The 19141-nt window shown below is 48.5% G+C and overlaps 1 protein-coding gene across 4 annotated transcripts in view; it reads right to left on the bottom strand.

Moving 5' to 3' along the window:
- LOC143300744 (uncharacterized) overlaps positions 1-17518 on the bottom strand; it is a 30978-nt gene extending 13460 nt beyond the window's left edge. The window contains exons 1-2 of one of the 4 annotated variants that reach the window (XM_076614640.1): positions 17207-17518; positions 14475-14582 (exon numbers count right to left, since the gene is read on the bottom strand). In XM_076614640.1, coding sequence (XP_076470755.1) covers positions 14475-14582; positions 17207-17209 — 111 coding nt within the window. In that variant the 5' untranslated portion in view covers positions 17210-17518. Of the gene's footprint in view, positions 1-14474; positions 14594-17206 lie in introns of all 4 variants that reach the window. The other 3 variants (XM_076614643.1, XM_076614642.1, XM_076614641.1) reach the window with 3 other exon arrangements.
- Between the last annotated feature and the right edge of the window lie 1623 nt (positions 17519-19141).

Raw genomic sequence — 19141 nt, 5'->3', positions numbered from 1 at the left:
CTTTTAATTTTTTTGTTTGTCAGCCATTTTGGGTTCGTTTCCATGGAAACCGTCATGACAAATTGCACAAAAAGGAGGAGTTTGTATTATACTCCATGTTTGGTGTTTACATATACTTACCATGTCAAACTGATGCAAACTAGGCCTATGGTTTGCTCTGTTTGGCCAAATTTCGCGCGGCTAACAGTGAAAAGACGCCCCTCTTAGTCTGGCCCGCTCTTAGCCAATCAAACGCCTCTAACAGCTATAAGCGCTGAATCATTCCGTGGCCATGAATGAAAATGCCCCATGAGAACCACGGCGGAGACGCGGGGACGGACGGGCGGGCATTCGAGTTTGACATGGTAAGTATATGTAAACACCAAACATGGAGTATAATACAAACTCCTCCTTTTGGTGTCATATACTGTACCATGTCAAACTGATGCAGAATTTAAAGCAAATGGAGGAGGGCAACGCCTACTGGTTCGTATGGGGAGCCCTTGAAACTGAGACGGCAGTGTTAGCCGCGACAAAGGAAATCCCCTTGGAACCGTCAGCCCTGGTCATACGGAAATCCCGGAGGTAGAAGTTGATGAAGGGATTCTCCGACCGCCAGAAGGCTGCCTCCAAGACATGCTGCAGTGGTACCGAGTGCTGGAAAGCAGCCGAAGTAGCTATGGCCCGCACTTCGTGTGTTCTGGGATTAAGACAGCTGAGATCCTTGTGTGCATGAGAGTAGGCTCTACGAATGACTTGGGAAACCCAGCGGGAAATGGTGCCTGCAGCGATATCTTTCTTGTAATTCTCATTGAGGGAGATGAGAAGGCGCCTCTGAGAAGAACGCCTATGGCGAGACCTATTGCAATAGTATTTGAGGCACTGAACGGGGCAGAGATGCCTATCTTCATCATCTTGTGCCAGAATATCCGACAAAGGTCTGACCCTCCGAGAGGGGGAAGGGACCTCGGGGTCTTGGTTCTTAGCCAGAAACTCTGGAAGGAAACGAAGAGTGATGGAACCATCTCTGTGGAATGCTAGATCTTGTGGCAGACCACTAAGCCCATGAATCTCACTTCTACGACGGCCCGTGGCCAGCAACAGAAGGAAAGTGGTCTTGAGAGTGAGCAGGTCAAAAGGAATAGTCCCCAATGGCTCAAAGGGCTGTTTTCGAATGAAATCCAGCACCAGGAACAAGTCCCAGAGGGGCACTCTTCTGGGATTCCTAGCTTCCTTCAGAGAGGCGCCCCTAGCCACTTCTCTGAGCAGGAAATCAGCTTCAAAAGCGGGACCACCTAGCTGTTTGATAGTGGTACAAATGGCAGACCTGTACCCTCTCACAGAACTAGCAGACAGGTTGAGAACCGAGGAGCAGTGAGCCAAAAAGTTGGCCAGCTGCATGCTCGTAGGGTTAGTAGGGGGAATGTTCTGAGCTGTACACCAACTCAGCCATTTCTTCCATCGAAAGTCATACAAAGTCTCTGTTCCCTCCCTCCTGGCTTTGGAGACTATGGAGAGGAGGTCGGAGGAGGCACCCCCCTTGGTCAGCGCGGCGGACACAGAGGCTGACCGAGGGGTGGAAGACTTCAATGGTGATGCTGACAGATCCGCCCGCACAGCAGCCACGCGTGCAGGTGGAGCATCTGAGGATTGGAGTGAGGAATGCCCGAACGAGGCTGCCTCAGCAGATGAGGTTTGGTTTCCAGTTCCAGTGGTGGAACATGTGTCAGGGACTGAAGGACCGGAAACCAGGGCTGGGCTGGCCATTTCGGCGCAATGAGGATCATCTGCGGGCGTTCCAACCTGGCTTTCCGTATCACCTTGGACAGGATTGGAAAGGGAGGAAACGCGTAGGCAATCAGACTGCTCCAGTCTAGAGAGAGAGCGTCCACTGCCCATGCTTCTGGGTCGGCGACTGGAGAGACGTAAGTGGGAAGTCTCTTGCTGAACCTTGTCGCAAAGAGGTCCACCATCGGCCGGAACCACTGTTCCCACACTCCTTGCAGGGTGTCCTTGTCCAGGGTCCACTCTGTGTGTATGACACTCTTGGACCTGCTGAGAGCATCTGCCAAAATGTTGTCTTTCCCTGCTATGTGTCTCGCTGAAAGTGCAATGCCCCTACTGTGGCACCAACGGAGGAGAGCCTCGGTCCGCAGAGAGAGGTCTGCCGAGTGCGCTCCGCCCCCTTTGTTCACGTAACAAGCGACTGTTGTGTTGTCCGTGAACAAGCGAATGGTCTTGCCTTTGGCCTCCGCTATGAAGTGCTGGAGAGCCCTGCGAACTGCCTCCAGTTCCAGAACATTGATGTGGCATAGGCGCTCCTCCGGGGACCAAGTCCCTGCTGCATGGAGTGAGTCCATGTGGGCTCCCCAGCCCATGGAGGAGGCGTCTGTGAATAGTGCCACCTGAAGAGTAGGTGGGGCTATGGGCACCCCCTGTGTCAGAAGAGGGGTGGTTAACCACTCTGATGTCACCTCGAGGAACCACTCGCCCAGACATATCCGGGTATCCCATGGCTGAGTGCTCTGGGACCACCGTAGCCTGAGTGCCCTCTGAAGAGGGCGCTTGAGAACCCTGCCCAGAGGGATGAGAGGTGCCATGGACTCCATCATGCCCAGGAGGGAAGAAAGTGTCCGCGCCGTTGCTTGGGAGGAATGGCGCAAGTGGTTGAGGAGGCCTGCCAGACGGTCCCACCGATCTGGCGTCGGAGAGACTATCATGGACCGCGTGTCGAATCTCATCCCTAAGAAGTCGAAGGACTGGCTCGGGGACAGATCGCATTTCTCCTGGTTCGTGATGAAGCCCAGTTGGGAGCACAGGTCTAGAAGTCTGGCTGTATGACTCTGGCACAGAGCCTGTGACTGGGCCAGAATAAGCCAGTCGTCCAGGTACACACAGAGCCGAATGGACTCCGACCGGACGATTGACACCAATTCCCGCACCACCTTGGTAAACAGGAAAGGGGCAAGGGACAGACCAAATGGGAGGGCAGAGAACTGGAACACTCTGTCCCTCCACACGAACCTCAGGTACTGGCGGGATGCCGGGTGGATGAGGATATGGAAATAAGCATCTTTCAGATCGATGGACGTCGCCCAATCTCCCTGTTGCATGGTCTCCTGAATCTGTGCCTGTGTCCATCTTGAATTTCATCTTGGGGAGGAATCTGTTGAGGGGGGACAAGTCCAGGACTGGTCTCCACCCTCCGGAGACTTTTGGAATCACGAACAACCGGCCGTAAAAACCGGGGCCCGGGTCCGAGAGTTGAGATATCGCCCCTATGAGGAGTAGGTGCGATATCTCTTTCTCTAAGACGCTCTCCTGCTCCATCGAGCTGGGCACATAAGGAGGAGGAGTGGATCTTAGAGGGGGGCGGTCCCCCACCCAAGGGAGCATGTACCCCGACTCTAGCACCGACACAATCCAGTCGTTGAGTCCCAGAGCACGCCACTGATGCGCGTGCCGGGACAAGTTTCCTACTTGGAGGGGCTGAACGACTGGCGGTGCTGAATCGGGGCCCAGTCATTGGGGGTGCTGCCTTCTGGCCTTGGGCATGGCCGGACGGCTTGGACGGCCATGAGGTGGTTTGTTCCTCTGCCGCTGATTCTGAGCACGCCGCTTTGACTTAGGAGGCGAGGTATATGGAGGAGCCCTGGTGGCGGGTCTCTTCAAAGGCATAGAACCCTGGCGCCCCTGGGAGGATTGGGCTAAATATGAGGCCACCTCCCGGTTTGTCTCTGCCCTGTGGCTGACAAAATGCGGCGCATACTGGCCGAAGAGGGAGTGCTGCTGTGCTGGGATGGACCGCAGAGCAGCCCTCTCCTCTACTGGAATGTTAGAGAGGCGGAGAACAGCATCCCGCCGCGCTAGCACCGTACTGAAGTGAAGGCTGGTAGCTGCGTCTGCAGCTGCCGTGAGACCAGACGCTACTCGATTGCCAAAAGTGTTTAACCTCGGGTCTGAGAAGAGGCCAGGCAGGCCAGAGGAAGGAGACTCCGTGTCCTGCTGAACTGGACGTCGTTCCCACAGCTCATTGGCTCTGTGGAGGAACGCGTCAAAGAAGGTATAAGCCGTGGACACCTCGAGGAGGCAGCGGCGGGCCAGTTTGTCCCACTCTGCAAATGTCTTAAAGGGAAGAGTAGCTGAGGTGGGGAAGGTGGTGCGCTGTGAGACCAACATCCTGTCCTGCGCGGAGGGCTCTGCTTCCCTGTAGGCAGGGTGGTCCTGTGTGTACCAGGACCACACTCCTCCCTTGGAGGGATCTTTAAGGAACTTGCCTGGGGCAAAAGCGCCCGGGGCAGAGAGTGACTCCCTGCCTGGAGGAGGGATGGAAGCAGCACCCCTGACGGTGCGGGCTGGCTTATTAAGCCACTCCTGAGCCATTTCTGGCACTCTGAGTCGCCTTGTGGTTCTGGAGTTAGAGTCACCTGACCGTAGGAGGGTTAAGGGTGACAAAGTTGCCTGAGGGACTGATTCAGCATGTGTGACCCTATTGGGGAGGGTCAGTTCGAGCTCGGCAAAGTCCGAGTTTGGTTCAGGCTGGTCCCTAGGGAGGCGTGGGCTCCATCTGTCGCACTGGGATGGGGGCGAAGAGTGCTCATCTGCTTGTTCGTCCTCATACAAAGACAGGGGCTCCCACTCTTGTTCACAGTCCATCCCCTGTTGGGTGCCATCCCAAGTGGATGTACCCACGGGGGCGTCCTGTGGGCTGTGGTCAGCCCAGCGGGATGAGCTGGGGCGATCCCGAGCAGGGACCCTGGTCTCCTCTGTTATGTCCTTGACACCTGAAGAGGGTGGGGAGTGTGTGGACCGTAGGTCCAACCATGCTTGGGATGGTGGGTGCCACACCTTCTCAGAGAGAGCATCCCTGGACGCCAGAGGGACCCACGAGTGCTGTGAGGGGACGAACACCCACTCATCTCCTTTTAGGACCGAGGGCTGGGTAGGTGGGACCAGCAGGCTCCCACGGGCTGAGCGGGGTCCCTCAGCTGCCGTCGGTCCTGAAAAGGAAGCCGTAGTGACCGTGGCGGTCACCTGCGTGCTGACAGAGGACCTATTCGAGGCTGTAGTGTTAACACTGGTCGAGGAGCTCGACCTGCCCAACGAAGAGTCAATCCCTCTTGTCGGGGCTGTGTGTGTCACTCTGTGGTCTGTGCTGGGTTGGGTCCGGTGGGGAGCGGACCAGGGGTTAGTCCCTGGTCCTCCCGGGAACCCAGCATGCACCATAGGTGCACCCCAGTACGGGTAGAATGGGGGATACCACCCGTGGGCACCAGCCATCCCGTGACCCCAGCCCCAAGGGTCACTGGTGCCTTGACCTCGTTGAAGGGAAAAGCCTGGCCAAGTCGGAGGGAGGTCAGGTCCGACTTGGGTGTCAGACAGGCCGAAAGGCCGGCGGTCTGACTGCCCGGAACCGCCTGACACGCGCGGGACTCCCCCAGCAGGGGAGACCGGCCGGATAGCGGGCAGACCTGCAGAGCAGGTTGCCACGTGCCCAGAATCCCCTCCCGTGGGGAGACTGGGGTGGCTTGGCCCGGGGTGGGCTAAGTGGAGGTCCCCCCCCGGAACCAACTGTTTTTCTCCCCCAGGAGGAGGTGGGGGAGGGGGGTCGACCGAGAAGGGAGGAGGGGAAACAGCACTGGGGCCCCTGAGGGCCGTCTCCGTGTGGGGACCCGGGTAACGGCGGGGGGCGGCCTCCCCTTGGGAGTCCGCACCCAGCCGCGAGTTCCCACCACCAAGAGAGGACGTGCTACTCCCCCTTCCACCCGCCTCGCGCTGGGACACTTCGGGAGGTGACGCTCGAATCCCTTTCCCCCCGGTCCCCTTCATGACCGTTTTATCGGGACCAGCGTCCCCTCCGCGATCAGCGTCTGCAGACGCATCGCCGCGGTCCCTATCGGGAGAAATCATGAGCTCCGGGCCTGGGAGAGTCTCTTGGTGAGTATCTCTGCCAGCATCATGATCCCTGCCTTCGTAGGATGGCAAACGAGGCATGGTACCGCGCGTAAGCACCCAGCGAACAATATGATCCCCAACAGAGAAAGGAAAGACAGGATCGACTCAGAGGTAGAAAAATACGAAGAAATCGAGGGGGCCGAGTCGAAACGAGTACACAGAATGTAAGCACAATACACATGCAAGCCGCATACAACAAAATAAGGCCAAATGAAAACGCTTAATAGCCAAAAAAAGCGTTAGACGAGACAGACCGAAAACCTGACAAGATGGCGTGGAGAGCCTTGGCCAAAGGAATGATTCAGCGCTTATAGCTGTTAGAGGCGTTTGATTGGCGAAGAGCGGGCCAGACTAAGAGGGGCGTCTTTTCACTGTTAGCCGCGCGAAATTTGGCCAAACAGAGCAAACCATAGGCCTAGTTTGCATCAGTTTGACATGGTACAGTATATGACACCAAATGACCTTTTTAGTCATGTTTAGTCCAATATCTTTGCATACCATGTCACAAAAAACCATAAACTTCAAGTTTATTTCATACGTTTTTGTACGTACAACGTGTCTGGCCTTAATGTGGACACTGAGCTTAGTATGTACTTTTGATGTAATGTCTTGTCATAATGTCATGTTTGTTTACTTAATTGGACCAACCTGCATGTTTTGATGGATGATTTTTTATTTATTTATTGAACTACTGTAAACGCAAAGGGCTTTAAAAATCATACGATTAGCCACTATACGAATAAAAGGAGGAGTTTGTATTATACTCCATGTTTGGTGATACATATACTTACCATGTCAAACTGATGCAAACTGGGCCTATCAGTTTGCTCTGCTTGGCCAAATTTTGCGCAGCTAACAGTGAAAAGATGATTGTCTTGCCCGGTCCACTCTTAGCCAATCAAACGCCTCTAAAAGCTACAAGCCATCAAGAAAAATGCCCCATGAGAACCACGGCAGAGACGCAGGGATGGACGGGTGGGCATTCGAGTTTGACATCGTAAGTATATGTATCACCAAACATGGAGTATAATACAAACTCCTCCTTCTGGGGTCATATACTGTACCATGTCAAACTGATGCAGAATTTAAAGCAAATGGAGGAGGGCAATGCCTACTGGTTCATATGGGGAGCCCTTGTAACCTAGACAGCAGTGTTAGCCGCGACAAAGGAAATCCCCTTGGAACCGTCAGCCCTGGTCATACGGAAATTCCTGAGGTAGAAGTTGATGAAGGGATTCTCAGACCGCCAGAAGGCTGCCTCCAAGACATGCTGCAGTGGCACTGAGTGCTGGAAAGCAGCTGAAGCAGCTATGGCCCGCACTTCATGTGCTCTGGGATTAAGACAGCTGATATCCCTGTGAGAATGAGAGTAGGGTCTAAGAATGACCTAGGAAACCCAGCGGGAAATGGTTCCTGCAGCGATGTCTTTCTTGTAATTCTCATTGAGGGAGATGAGAAGACGTCTCTGAGAAGACCACCTATGGCGAGACCTATCCCAATAGTATTTGAGACACCGAACAGGGCAGAGATGCCTATCTTGGGCAAGAATATCAGACAAAGGTCTGACCCTCAGAGAGGGGGAAGGGACCTCGGGGTCTTGGTTCTTAGCCAGGAACTCGGGAAGGAAACGGAGAGTGATGGAACCATCTCTTTGGAAGGCCAGATCTTGTGGCATTCCACTAAGACCATGAATCTCGCTTCTACGATGGCCCGTGGCCAGCAACAGAAGGAAAATGGTCTTGAGGGTGAGCAAGTTGAAAGGAATAGTACCCAATGGCTTGAAGAGTTGTTTTCGAATGAAATCCAGCACCAGGAACAAGTCCCATAGGGGCACTCTTCTGGGGTTTCTAGCTTCCATCAGAGAGGTGCCACTAGCCACTTCTCTGAGCAGGAAATCCACTTCAAAGGCAGGACCACCTAGCTGTTTGATTGTGGTACAGATGGCAGACCTGTACCCTCACAGAGAACTAGCAGACAGGTTGAGAACCGAGAAGCAGTGAGCCATAAAGTTGGCCAGCTGCATGCTCGTAGGGTTAGTAGGGGGAACGTCGTCAGCCATACACCACCGCTACCATTTCTTCCAGCGAAAGTCATACAAAGTCTCAGTTCCCTCCCTCCTTGCTTTGGAGACTATGGAGAGGAGGTCAGAGGAGGCACCCCCCTGGATAAGTGCCGCTGACACAGAGGCCGACCGAGGGGTCGAAGACTTCAATGGTGATACTGACAGTTCCAACCGCACAGAAGCCATGCGTGCAGGTGGAGCAGTTGAGGACTGGAATGAGGAATCCCCGAACGAGGCTGCCTCAGCAGATGAGGTTTAGTTTCGAGTTTCAGGGGTGGAACGTGTGTCAGGGACTGAAGGTCTGGATACCAGGACTGGGCTGGCCATTTCGGCGCAATGAGAATCAGCTGCGGGCGTTCCAATCTGGCTTTCCGGATCACCTTGGACAGAATTGGAAAGGGAGGAAATGTGTAGGCAATCAGACTGCTCCAGTCTAAAGAGAGAGCATCCACTGCCCACTGCCCAGGGAGGAGGCGTCTGTGAAGAGTGCCACCTGAGAGTAGGTGGGGCTATGGGCACCCCGTGTCTGAAGAGGGGTGGTTAGCCACTCTGATGTCACCTCGAGGAACCACTCACCCAGACATATCTGGGTATCCCATGGTTGAGTGCTCTGGGACCACCGTAGCCTCAGTGCCCTCTGAAGAGGGCGCTTGAGAACCCTGCCCAGGGGAATGAGAGGTGCCATGGACTCCATCATGCCCAGGAGAAAAGAAAGTGTCCGCGAGACTATCATGGACTGTGTGTCGAATCTCATCCCTAAGAAGCTGAAGGACTGACTTGGGGACAGATCGCATTTCTCCTGGTTCATGAGGAAGCCCAGTTGGGAGCAAAGGCAGCATGTACCCCACTCTAGCACTGACACAATCCAGTTGTTGAGTCCCAGAGCATGCCACTGATGTGCATGCTGGGACAAGTTTCCTACTTGGAGGGGCTGGACAACTGGCGGTGCTAAATCGGGGCCCAGCCATTTGGGGTACTGCCTTCTGGCCTTGTGCATGACTGGTCAGCTTGGACGGACATGAGGTTGTTTATTCCTCTGCCGCTGATTCTGAGCACACCGCTTCGACTAAGGTGGCGTGGCATATGGAGGGGCCCTGGTGGCCGGTCTCTTCAATGGTAGCGAACCCTGGCACCCCTGGGAGGTGTGGGCTAAATATGAAGCCACCTCCCTGTTTGTCTCTGCCCTGTTGCTGACAAAATGGGGCACATACTGGCCGAAGAGGGTGTGCTGCTGCGCTGGGATGGACTGCAGGGCAGCCCTCTCCTCTACTGGAATGTTAGAGAGGCGGAGAACGGCATCACGCCGAGCCAGCACAGTATTGAAGTGAAGGCTGGTAGCTGTGTCTGCAGCCGCTGTGAGACCAGAGGCTACCCCACTGCCAAAGTGTTTAACCTCTGGTCGGTGAAGAGGCCCGGCGGGACAGAGGAAGGCAACCCTGTGTCCTGATTAACCAGACGCTGTTCCCACGGCTCACTGGCCCTGTGGAGGAACATGTCGAAGGAGGTATAAGCCGTGGAAACCTTGAGGAGGCAGCAGCGGGCCAATCTGTCCCACTCTGCTAACGTTTTAAAGGACAGATTAGCTGAAGTGGGGAAGGTGCTGCGTTGTGAGACCAACATCCTGTCCTGCGCGGAAGGCTCCGCTTCCCTGTAGGCAGAGTGGTCCTGTGTGTACAAGGACCACACCCCGCCTTTGGAGGAATCTTTAAGGAACTTGCCCAGGGAAACAGCGCCCGGGGCAGAGAGGGACTCCCTGCCTGGAGGGGGGATGGAAGCAGCACCCCTGACAGTGCGGGCTAGTTTATTAAGCCATTCCTGCGCCATTTCTGGCACTCTGAGTTGTTGGTGATTCTGGAGTTAGAGTCACGTGGCCTAAGGAGGGCCAAGGGTAAGAATGTAGCCTGAGGGACTGATTCAGCATGCGTAACCCGATTGGGGAGGGTCAGTTTGAGTTCGGCTAAGTCCGAGTTTGGTTCAGGCTGGTCCCTAGGGAGGCGAGGGCTCAATCTGTCCCCTTGGGATGGGGGCGAAGAGTGCTCATCTGCTTGTTCGTCCTCCTCCGAAGACAGAGGCTCCCACTCTTGCTCCCAGTCCATCTCTGGCTGGGTGCCATCCCAAGTGGATGTACCTGTGGGGGCATCCTGTGAGCTGTGGTCAGCCCAGCAGGATGAGCTGGGACGATCCCTAGCAGGGACCATGGCCGCAGCTGTTATTTCCTTGATGCCTGAAGCAGGCGGAGAGAGTGTGGATCATAGGTCCAACCACGCTTGGGATGGTGGGTGCCACATCTTCTGCAAGAGGGACCCGTGAGTGCTGTGAGGGGACAAACACCCACTCATCATCGCCGGGGACCCTCGGCAGCCGTCAGTCCTGACAAGGAGGCCGTTGTATCGTGGAGGTCACCTGTGGGTTGACAGAAGTCCGATTTGTGGACTGAGTGGCAATATTGGTCGAGGAGCTCGACCTGACCGACAAGAAGTCGATCCCACTTGTCGGGGCCATGTGTGTTACCGTGTGAGATGTGCTGGGATGGGTCCGGTGGGGAGAGGACCCTGGTCCTCCCGGCAACCCAGCGTGCACCATAGGTGCACCCCAGTACGGGTAGAATGTGGGAAACCACCCATGGGCACCAGCCATCCTGTGACCCCAACCCCAAGGGTCACTGGCGCCTTGACCTCCATGAAGGGAAAAACCTGGCCAAGTTGGAGGGAGGTCAGGTCCGACTTGGGTGTCAGTCCTGCCAGAAGACCAGCGGGCTGACTGCCCAGAACCGCCTGACACGTGCGGGCAGGGGAGACCGGCCGGATAGCAGGAAGACCTGCAAAGCAGGTGGCCACGCGCCCCGAATCCCCTCCCGTGGGGAGACTGGGGCTGTCTCCGAGTGGGGACCCAGGTAACGGCCGGGCGCGGCCTCCACTTGGTAGTTCGTGCCTAGGCGTGAGTCCCCACCACCAAGAGAGGACTTGCCACTCCCCCTTTTTCCTGCCTCGCGCTGGGACACCTCGGGAGGCGACGCTTGTACCCCTTTGCCCCTGGTCCCCTTCATGACTGTTGAAATGGTATGAGTGTCGCCTCCGTGATCAGTGTCTGAAGACGGTCCCTATCAGGAGAAATCATGAGCTCTGGGCATGGGTGAGTCTTTTGCCGAGTCTCGATCCCAGCATCATGATTCCTGCTGTCGTGGGATGGTATACGAGGTATGGTAACTGCACTTCGGCACCCAGCAAAAATCCGATCCCCAACAGAGAAAGGACAGACAGGATCGACTCAAGAGGTAGAGAAAAAAGAACGATTCGAGGGGACGAGTCAAATCGAGTACACAGAATGTAAGAATACAATAAACTCAAGCCACATGCAGCAAAATAAGGCCAAATAAACATGCTTAGTAGCCCAAAAAAGCGTAAGACGAGACAGAGCGTAAACCTGACAAGATGGCATGGAGAGCCTTGGCCAAAGGAATGATTCAGTACTTGCAGCTTTTAGAGGCGTTTTGATTGGCTAAGAGCGGACTGGGCAAGACGGGTCGTCTTTTCACTGTTAGCCGCACGAAATTTGGCTAAGCAGAGAGAACCGACAGGCCTAGTTTGCACCAGTTTGACATGGTACAGTATATGACACCAAACGTATTATTATTATCCCAGGGAAAACAGCATAATTGCCTACATGGCCAAACGCATAAAAGCCCACCCATGCACTGTACAAGTGAATGTGGGAGTCCCAGTCCGCAAATGATGAAGTTATCATTATCATTAATATTATTCATATCATTATCATTATTATCATTCTATTCTCTTTATAAACAGAAAAAATGGACAAATCAACCTCTACTTTAAGAAGAATCAGCACAGTCAATCTACAGTTCAAAGAAGACATATCATCTGCATCTTAAGGAATCTCAGACATCAATTCAGAAACATCTCAGACTGAAAATAGATCAGAAAGAAACTAGCTGTTTCAAAATGAAAAAGGGCTAAGACAGGTGCAGTCTACAGAGATGATTGAAAAAAATGTTAGACCACAAATTCAGAATGGAAGATCAAGCATATCATGGAACCATGTGTTCTGTATCAAATATTACAAAGCTGGAAAAAGAAAGAAAGAAAAAAGGTGTAGAAGCAGGACTGAGTCACAAAAATTACGCTTGCAAACAAAAAATTTACCACAGAGCTAAACATGTCTGACCACATACATCCAAAATTCAAATTCAAACTTATTTTAGTGTGATAAATTGATTATTTGAGGTGACACCACCATTTAAATCTTGTTATTTTGATATATATCTCAGATTATTCTATAATGTTTTCAAGTTTGTGGTAGAGAAGACATTGCCATCGCATCAGGCACACCACAACTTGCTGTTTTCTCCAGATCTGTGCAGACCGGCAAACGATAGGCCTTAAAATATGACATGTGGTAAACATGATGGTGGTGTGGTTAGTATCATTCTATGTGTTCTGTCCAGAATTTGTATATCTCTTTCTTTTTTAAAATTGCGAACAAAAAAAACAATGTCATGCTGTCTTTAAACCCAAACATTCAGACAACTGCGAAGAGAACAAAAAATAATTTCTGGATCAGACCCTTACAACCTGTCATTAGTATGAATGTAAAGATTTTTTTTTTTTATTACTACATTTATTCCAACTTTAGCATTGATAGACAAACTATTTCCAGAGAAAATTAATCTGCTAAAGTTTACCACAGACACACACACACAACCAAAATACTGGGTTATTAACACAGACTCACTTTGTTTACACAAGTGCCAAAGATGATGAAAATTGTGATCTGCATGCAGTTCTATTCTTGTGCTTGGATAGTGTTTCTTTGAAATCTGATCTGTATGCAATTGGGTGATGGATTTCTTGGAGTCCCGTGGAAAGACCCTTGACAAGGAAACAGCATATGAGGGTAGGGGCAGGCATGAGAGAGCAGGCACTGGGCACAAGCTGCAAGTGAGTTTTTGCTATCACAACCACAGCTTTCCTCAAACTATTATCATTTGAAATAATCTTTTTAAAAGTAAAACTGTACTTAAAAACACACACTTAGTCACTCACATAACTACATAAACTTTTTCAAGAGTAATTTGACTCATGAGAGTATTGAGAGTGTCTAAGCAAGCGCTTTTGAAGGAAACAAAGAACCAATATATTGCCTTAATTCATAAACTCAAAAAGGTCAATGCAATGTCTGTACCATCTAAAATATGGGCTTGTCTTGCAAGTGTTCCGAGAACATGAAAAGTGAAGGCTGGAAGCCATAAAGAAAAAACATTCCTGACAAATACAAGACTCAGGAACTGAGTTTCAGTTTTAGTTTCTTAAGGAGGTGTCACTGCGGAAAATCCATGTATGCCTGACCAGCAGCATAACCCAATGTGCTTAGTCAGGCCTTATGTGCATGCATATATATTTATCTGTCAGAGTGGATTTTTTCTGCATAATTTTGTCAGCGGACAACACTCTCAATGCCATGGGTTCTTTTCAGTGCGTCACGTGCATGCTGCACATGGGACCTCAGTTTATTGTCTTATCTGAATGACTAGACGATCAGTTTGATTTTCCAGTCAAACTTGGGAGAAAGGACAAAAGCGGGATTCGAACCCAGACCCCCATGGACTCTGTATTGGCAGATGAGTGTCTCAACCATTCTGTCACCTTCCCCCTTTAAGAACAGAATGATCTCCCACTGTCCTAGTTATAATAATGGACATACAAGTGTTCTTTTAATACCCAGTTGTTTTGTCAATGACATTTACAAAATGTACAGATTGTGGTGTTGTCCCCACTTCCATGGTGCCTTGTTATTTCTGGCCTGAGGGAAATGGAGAACGCAAAAGTAGTTGTTTTATTTGTTGTGTCCTTGTCTGTCTATAGCTAACTGTTGATGACTATTTCCACAGTGATTCTCAACAATAATGGAGGCGTTTGATTGGCTAAGAGCGGACTGGGCCAGTGGAGTGATGGCCTAGAGGTAACGCGTCCGCCTAGGAAGCAAGAGAATCTGAGCATGCTGGTTCGAATCATGGCTCAGCCGCTGATATTTTCTCCCCCTCCACTAGACCTTGAGTGGTGGTCTGGACGCTAGTCATTCGGATGAGATGATAAACCGAGGTCCCGTGTGCAGCATGCACTTAGAGCACGTAAAAGAACCCATGGCAACAAAACTGTTGTTCCTGGCAAAATTCTGTAGAAAAATCCACTTCGACAGGAAAAACAAATAAAATTGCACGCAGGAAAAAATACAAAAAAATGGGTGGCACTGTAGTGTAGTGATGCGCTCTCCCTGGGGAGAGCAGCCCGAATTTCACACAGAGAAATCTGTTGTGATAAAAAGAAATACAAATACAAATGATGGGTCCAACTATCAGAACAGAAATATGATACTGTCAAATGCTCTCATTCATTTTGCATTAAACAAGAAAACTGCCTACCAAATTTGATTAAAAGAAATTCTTGAAAAAGGCTGTACTCACATGGACTAATGGAGGTGGATTCAGTCTACACAGATACTGAAAACAAACTTGGGGGAAGTCAGCAGAATTCTCAAGCAGTAATTGGTGCCACCTGCAAAAATTGAAGCTCTGCCCAAGAACTACTATGCTTGTTATAAAGCCCTGCTCCATACATAGCAAATTACAAGTGGTCATCACTATTTTCAGCATAAACAGCTTGTGTGTGTGTGTAAGTGTGTAAGTGTGTGTGTGTGTGTGTGTGTGTGTGTGTGTGTGTGTGTGTGTGTGTGTGTGTGTGTGTGTTTTCTTACTATTGATCTTGACACAATGGCATCTGATGTTGATCATATTCCTTTTTTTTTTCAAAGAGATTACACTGTGTAAAAAGAACAACACAATTTCAATCAACTTTTTGTCCACAGATTCCATCTTTGTAAAGAACACGATATTACGCAACTTTTTGTTATGACTTATTACAAGAGTCAAAAACTGTAACTTTTTTAATTTAATTCTAATACTTCGCAATATATCATTTTGTTCCATGCAGATTGTTGCTTTAGTTTTTCCTATATAATGTTTCCTAGTGTATTCCTAATGTTTTGTGAAAAAATTAGCTTTTTGTTAATGAAATCTGAATTTTTACAAGTTTCTTTTTTGTATTTTTCTTGAAACATAGAACTTTTGCTTATAATCAGTCACCATGCAGATATGTAGATGGGTGCTACAATCAAGTGGTTAAACTTCTGACTTTGTATCTGAGGCTTCAGAATTTGAATCCCAGTCACTGCAATTGCTGGGTTAAGGGTGGAAATTTTTCCGATCTCCAAGGCAAAAAAATCGATGTACAGACCTACACCTCTTTTCTGTGTAACACATGCAGATCAAATGCGTAAGTTTAACATTCTGTGATGCATTTCAGCATTTGGTGGATTATGGAAATGAAAATATACCCAACATGCACACACATGAAAGTGGAGTATGTCTGCTGACATGGAGTGGTAAAAAAGTCATGCATAAAAAGCCCACTTGTATATGAGTGAGTGTGGGAGTTGCAGCACACAAACGTAGAACAAAAAGATTAGTCACTGATGACAGACATCAAAAATGCATTGCAGGGCATTGATCAACACAATGCTGAAAACAAACTTTTGGCAATATAAACATATTTCCTTTAGGCATGTCTTGTGTGTTTGAGGGCCATGATACATTTCTGAGGCTGATACATATTACACCACAATTAATGGAAAAATGACAGACATATGTCAGAAAACTGTGATATAGTTCCACTGTTCCCTCAAATGAGTCAAAAATAAGGAATAGTTTGGAGGATCTGGAAACTCTTTTTCGTTTCTGTTACTTGATAGGAATGGGTGTTTATCTTATCTACTTTTATAAGCAAGACCATTTTAATGTTTGTGAAGGACATTTGTCTTTGTTGTTATCAAAGTTGTAACCATCTTAGTATCTATTGAAATTGTGATAAAAAAATATTGTATTAAATTAATAGGATATATTGTATATAATCTGTGAAACAACAGTAACAAAACTAACATTGAAAGGACTGATTAATTAATATTTCCAAACAGCTGTGAATAATAATACTGGCTGCAAACAGTAAAAATCACACATGCAATTAAATTGTGTGTGTGTGTGTGTGTGTGTGTGCTGTACCTGTGTTTGCATTTGATTTTCAATTAATCATATTTACAATTATCATATTTCCCCAAATATAAGTTGCACTTCATAATTTTGTGTGTGTATTCTTTAAAAAAAAAAAAAATTCAAATACGATGATTTACATGAAGTTGTTTTATAATACCTAATAATATAGTGCTACTCACAGGTCAAAACCAAGCCATTAAATGGAATCAAATAAGCAGAATCAACATACTATGCCTGTATATCAACTGTGCAAACAAACTGGTACATTTTGTTTCGAATTTTTCTCTATGATTCTTTGTTGTTTTTGTTGCTTTTAAACCTTATCAGCAAGAAATATACAACACAGCAGTAGGGGCCTGAAGCAAGCAAGTAATGACCATTTTCGTCCAGGGAGGGGAGAATGGGGTGTCCAGTAACAGTTTCGGCCAAAGTACCAATTTACCTGCCTATCATATTCCAACATGGTGGAATAGCAACGCACAGAAAAATTATATTTATTGCAAACTGGACATATAATTTCCTGTCGGTGCCTTCGACAGGATGTTCCTGGCCTCTCCAGCAGACGAATTTTACAGTGCTTACACAGTGACAAAAGCTTCAGTTTCATTCGAATGTTTGTTGCAAGCAGCACTGATTGCATATGCAAAAAGAAGCATGTTTCCTGTTTTAATTACTCGAAGCTTTGAATTTAGCAAATACAACGGTTCGGAATCCCTGATCTGCACACACTCCCCCGAAGAAACTAAAAAATGCGAAAAACAATTTACGATTGCAACTTCAGGGAGCCGTTGCAAAACTTGCTTCGAAATGGCTGCCTTCGACTTCACTGTACGAACTCTGTCAAGCGGGATTATAAACATTTCAGGATAAACATTCAAAATATTCACCTAAAATTTTTTTTTTCTCTAAGGTACACGCTACACATCAACACTCTTGTTATACATCTAAGGAGGTAATAACTCAGAGAAGAACAAAACAAAAATAAATATTTTGGTGAAACGACCTTAGTCACCGACTCGCTGACATTCGCCTGAATGAACGTCAATGAATCACCCAGCAAACTGTTTAAAAGACATATAATGCCTGCTTACCATTTAAATGTGTCAGTCACAGCCTGCAATCAGTTTTTGGCTGAAGAAAGGAAAATTGTGCAGTATATTAAGGTTTTCGCAGCAGACGCCAATGGACCGACAGTGAAACAGCTGATCAGAACCCAAGCAGACCAGCAAAAGCGTCATTTATTGTTGACGTATACAATGAAGCTCGCTGCTCATTGGTTGTTTCAGCATGTGTGGACTAAAAATAGAACAAACTTATTAATATTCATAATCGTCCAAGCTGGACAAAAAAGGCGAAGTCACTGCATATGCACTTGAATTCCCTAGTGTCTATGGTCAGTGCTTTCATGCGGCAGAAAGCGCAGTCATGTGGACCATCAAACACGAATTTTTCAAATTTCTCGACAATCAAGTCGAAATACAGTACAAAACCACTCCCTGCGAAATGAGGTCCCGCCTGGCTTGCTGCGGCCACTCCACTCCACTCCCGATCCGCGCTCACAGGGCCTCTGTGTGAGGTGTGTGTGTGTTTCACGGCAGACGTGATGATGTTTTCATTTCTGAAGGGTCATGCGTGTCCTTTTGTTTTCATTCACACACACACACACACACACACAGAGACAAACACACACACACACGAATGCACGCACATTGAAGAGAGAGAGAGAGAGAAAGAGGAGGGGTGGGGCGAGTTGAAACTATACAAACATTACATTCAGACAAAGCCTACATATGAACGCAAAAGATTTAAATTCCAGTTCATTCTCAGTTTGTCAGCTAAGTATACTACATTAGTTGGGTTTTTTTTCCTAACCAAACCGGTTTACTTTTTTTTTTTTTTTTTTTTTTTAAGAATGAATTTCTTCTTCTTCTGCGTTCGTGGGCTGCAGCTCCCACGTTCAACGTGGTTCGTATGTACACGAGTGGGCTTTTTCGTCAGTGTATGACAATTTTTACCCCGCCATGTAGTCAGCCATACTCCGCTTTCGGGTGTGTGCATGCTGGGTAATGTTCTTGTTTCCATAACCCACCGAACGCTGACATGGATTACAGGATCTTTAACGTGCATATTTGACCTACTGCTTGCGTATACACACGAAGGGGGTTCAGGCACTGGCAGGTCTGAACATCAGTAATTATGTTGACCTGGGAGATCGGAAAAATCTCCATCCTTTACCCACCAGGCGCCGTTACCGAGATTCGAACCCTCATATTGAAAGTCCAATGCTTTAACCACTCGGCTATTGTGCCACTGAGTCTTTTAATGAATTTAACTTCAGTCCTAAAATTTTCTCAAAACTCCCTGATGTATCAAACAATTTTTCAAAAGATTTTTTTGTCCCCGCCATATGTAAATGATGTATCATCAGCGAACTGGCTTATTTTGAATTCCGTATCTGCTATAGTTATTCCCCTAATTTCTCAGTTGTCAGGTTCTTCATGAATTTTGCAAGCTAGTATTTCTGAACAAAGCACTGAATAAACGAGGGTCACCTGCCTACACTCCCTCTCTTTATAGTCGAAAAACGTTGGGACAATTTCCCATTTACTATTACACAGGCAACGATACTGTTATCAAAAGTATATTTATCCATCTTTTTTATATCCTCACCAAAAACAAATATGTCGAGAACATTTTTCATATCAGAATCCCATCTTACCGACTCAATGCGGGCCTTTTCAAAGACAATACAAACTAATAACCCAGGTAAGTTGTTACTTTCGAAATAATAGAATAGAACAGAATAGAATAGAATAGAATGTCTTTCATAACCAAGTGTACCGGGGTCACAAGGAACTTTGGCGGGGTTGGGGGCGGGGGGGGGCGGGGGGGGGGGGGATAGTACATAACAAGCGGTACGAATATAAATCGAAAATCACACACAAACACAGATACAGTAGAAATTAGGATACATAAGAGCCGGTACATATCAATATAAAAACTTGTGCATACTCACACATGCATGC

Source organism: Babylonia areolata, chromosome 26, assembly GCF_041734735.1.
Source record: "Babylonia areolata isolate BAREFJ2019XMU chromosome 26, ASM4173473v1, whole genome shotgun sequence".
NCBI classification, from domain to species: domain Eukaryota; kingdom Metazoa; phylum Mollusca; class Gastropoda; order Neogastropoda; family Buccinidae; genus Babylonia; species Babylonia areolata.
The sequence above is the reverse complement of the archived record's forward strand: the minus strand, read 5'-3'. Positions and strand labels throughout refer to the sequence as shown.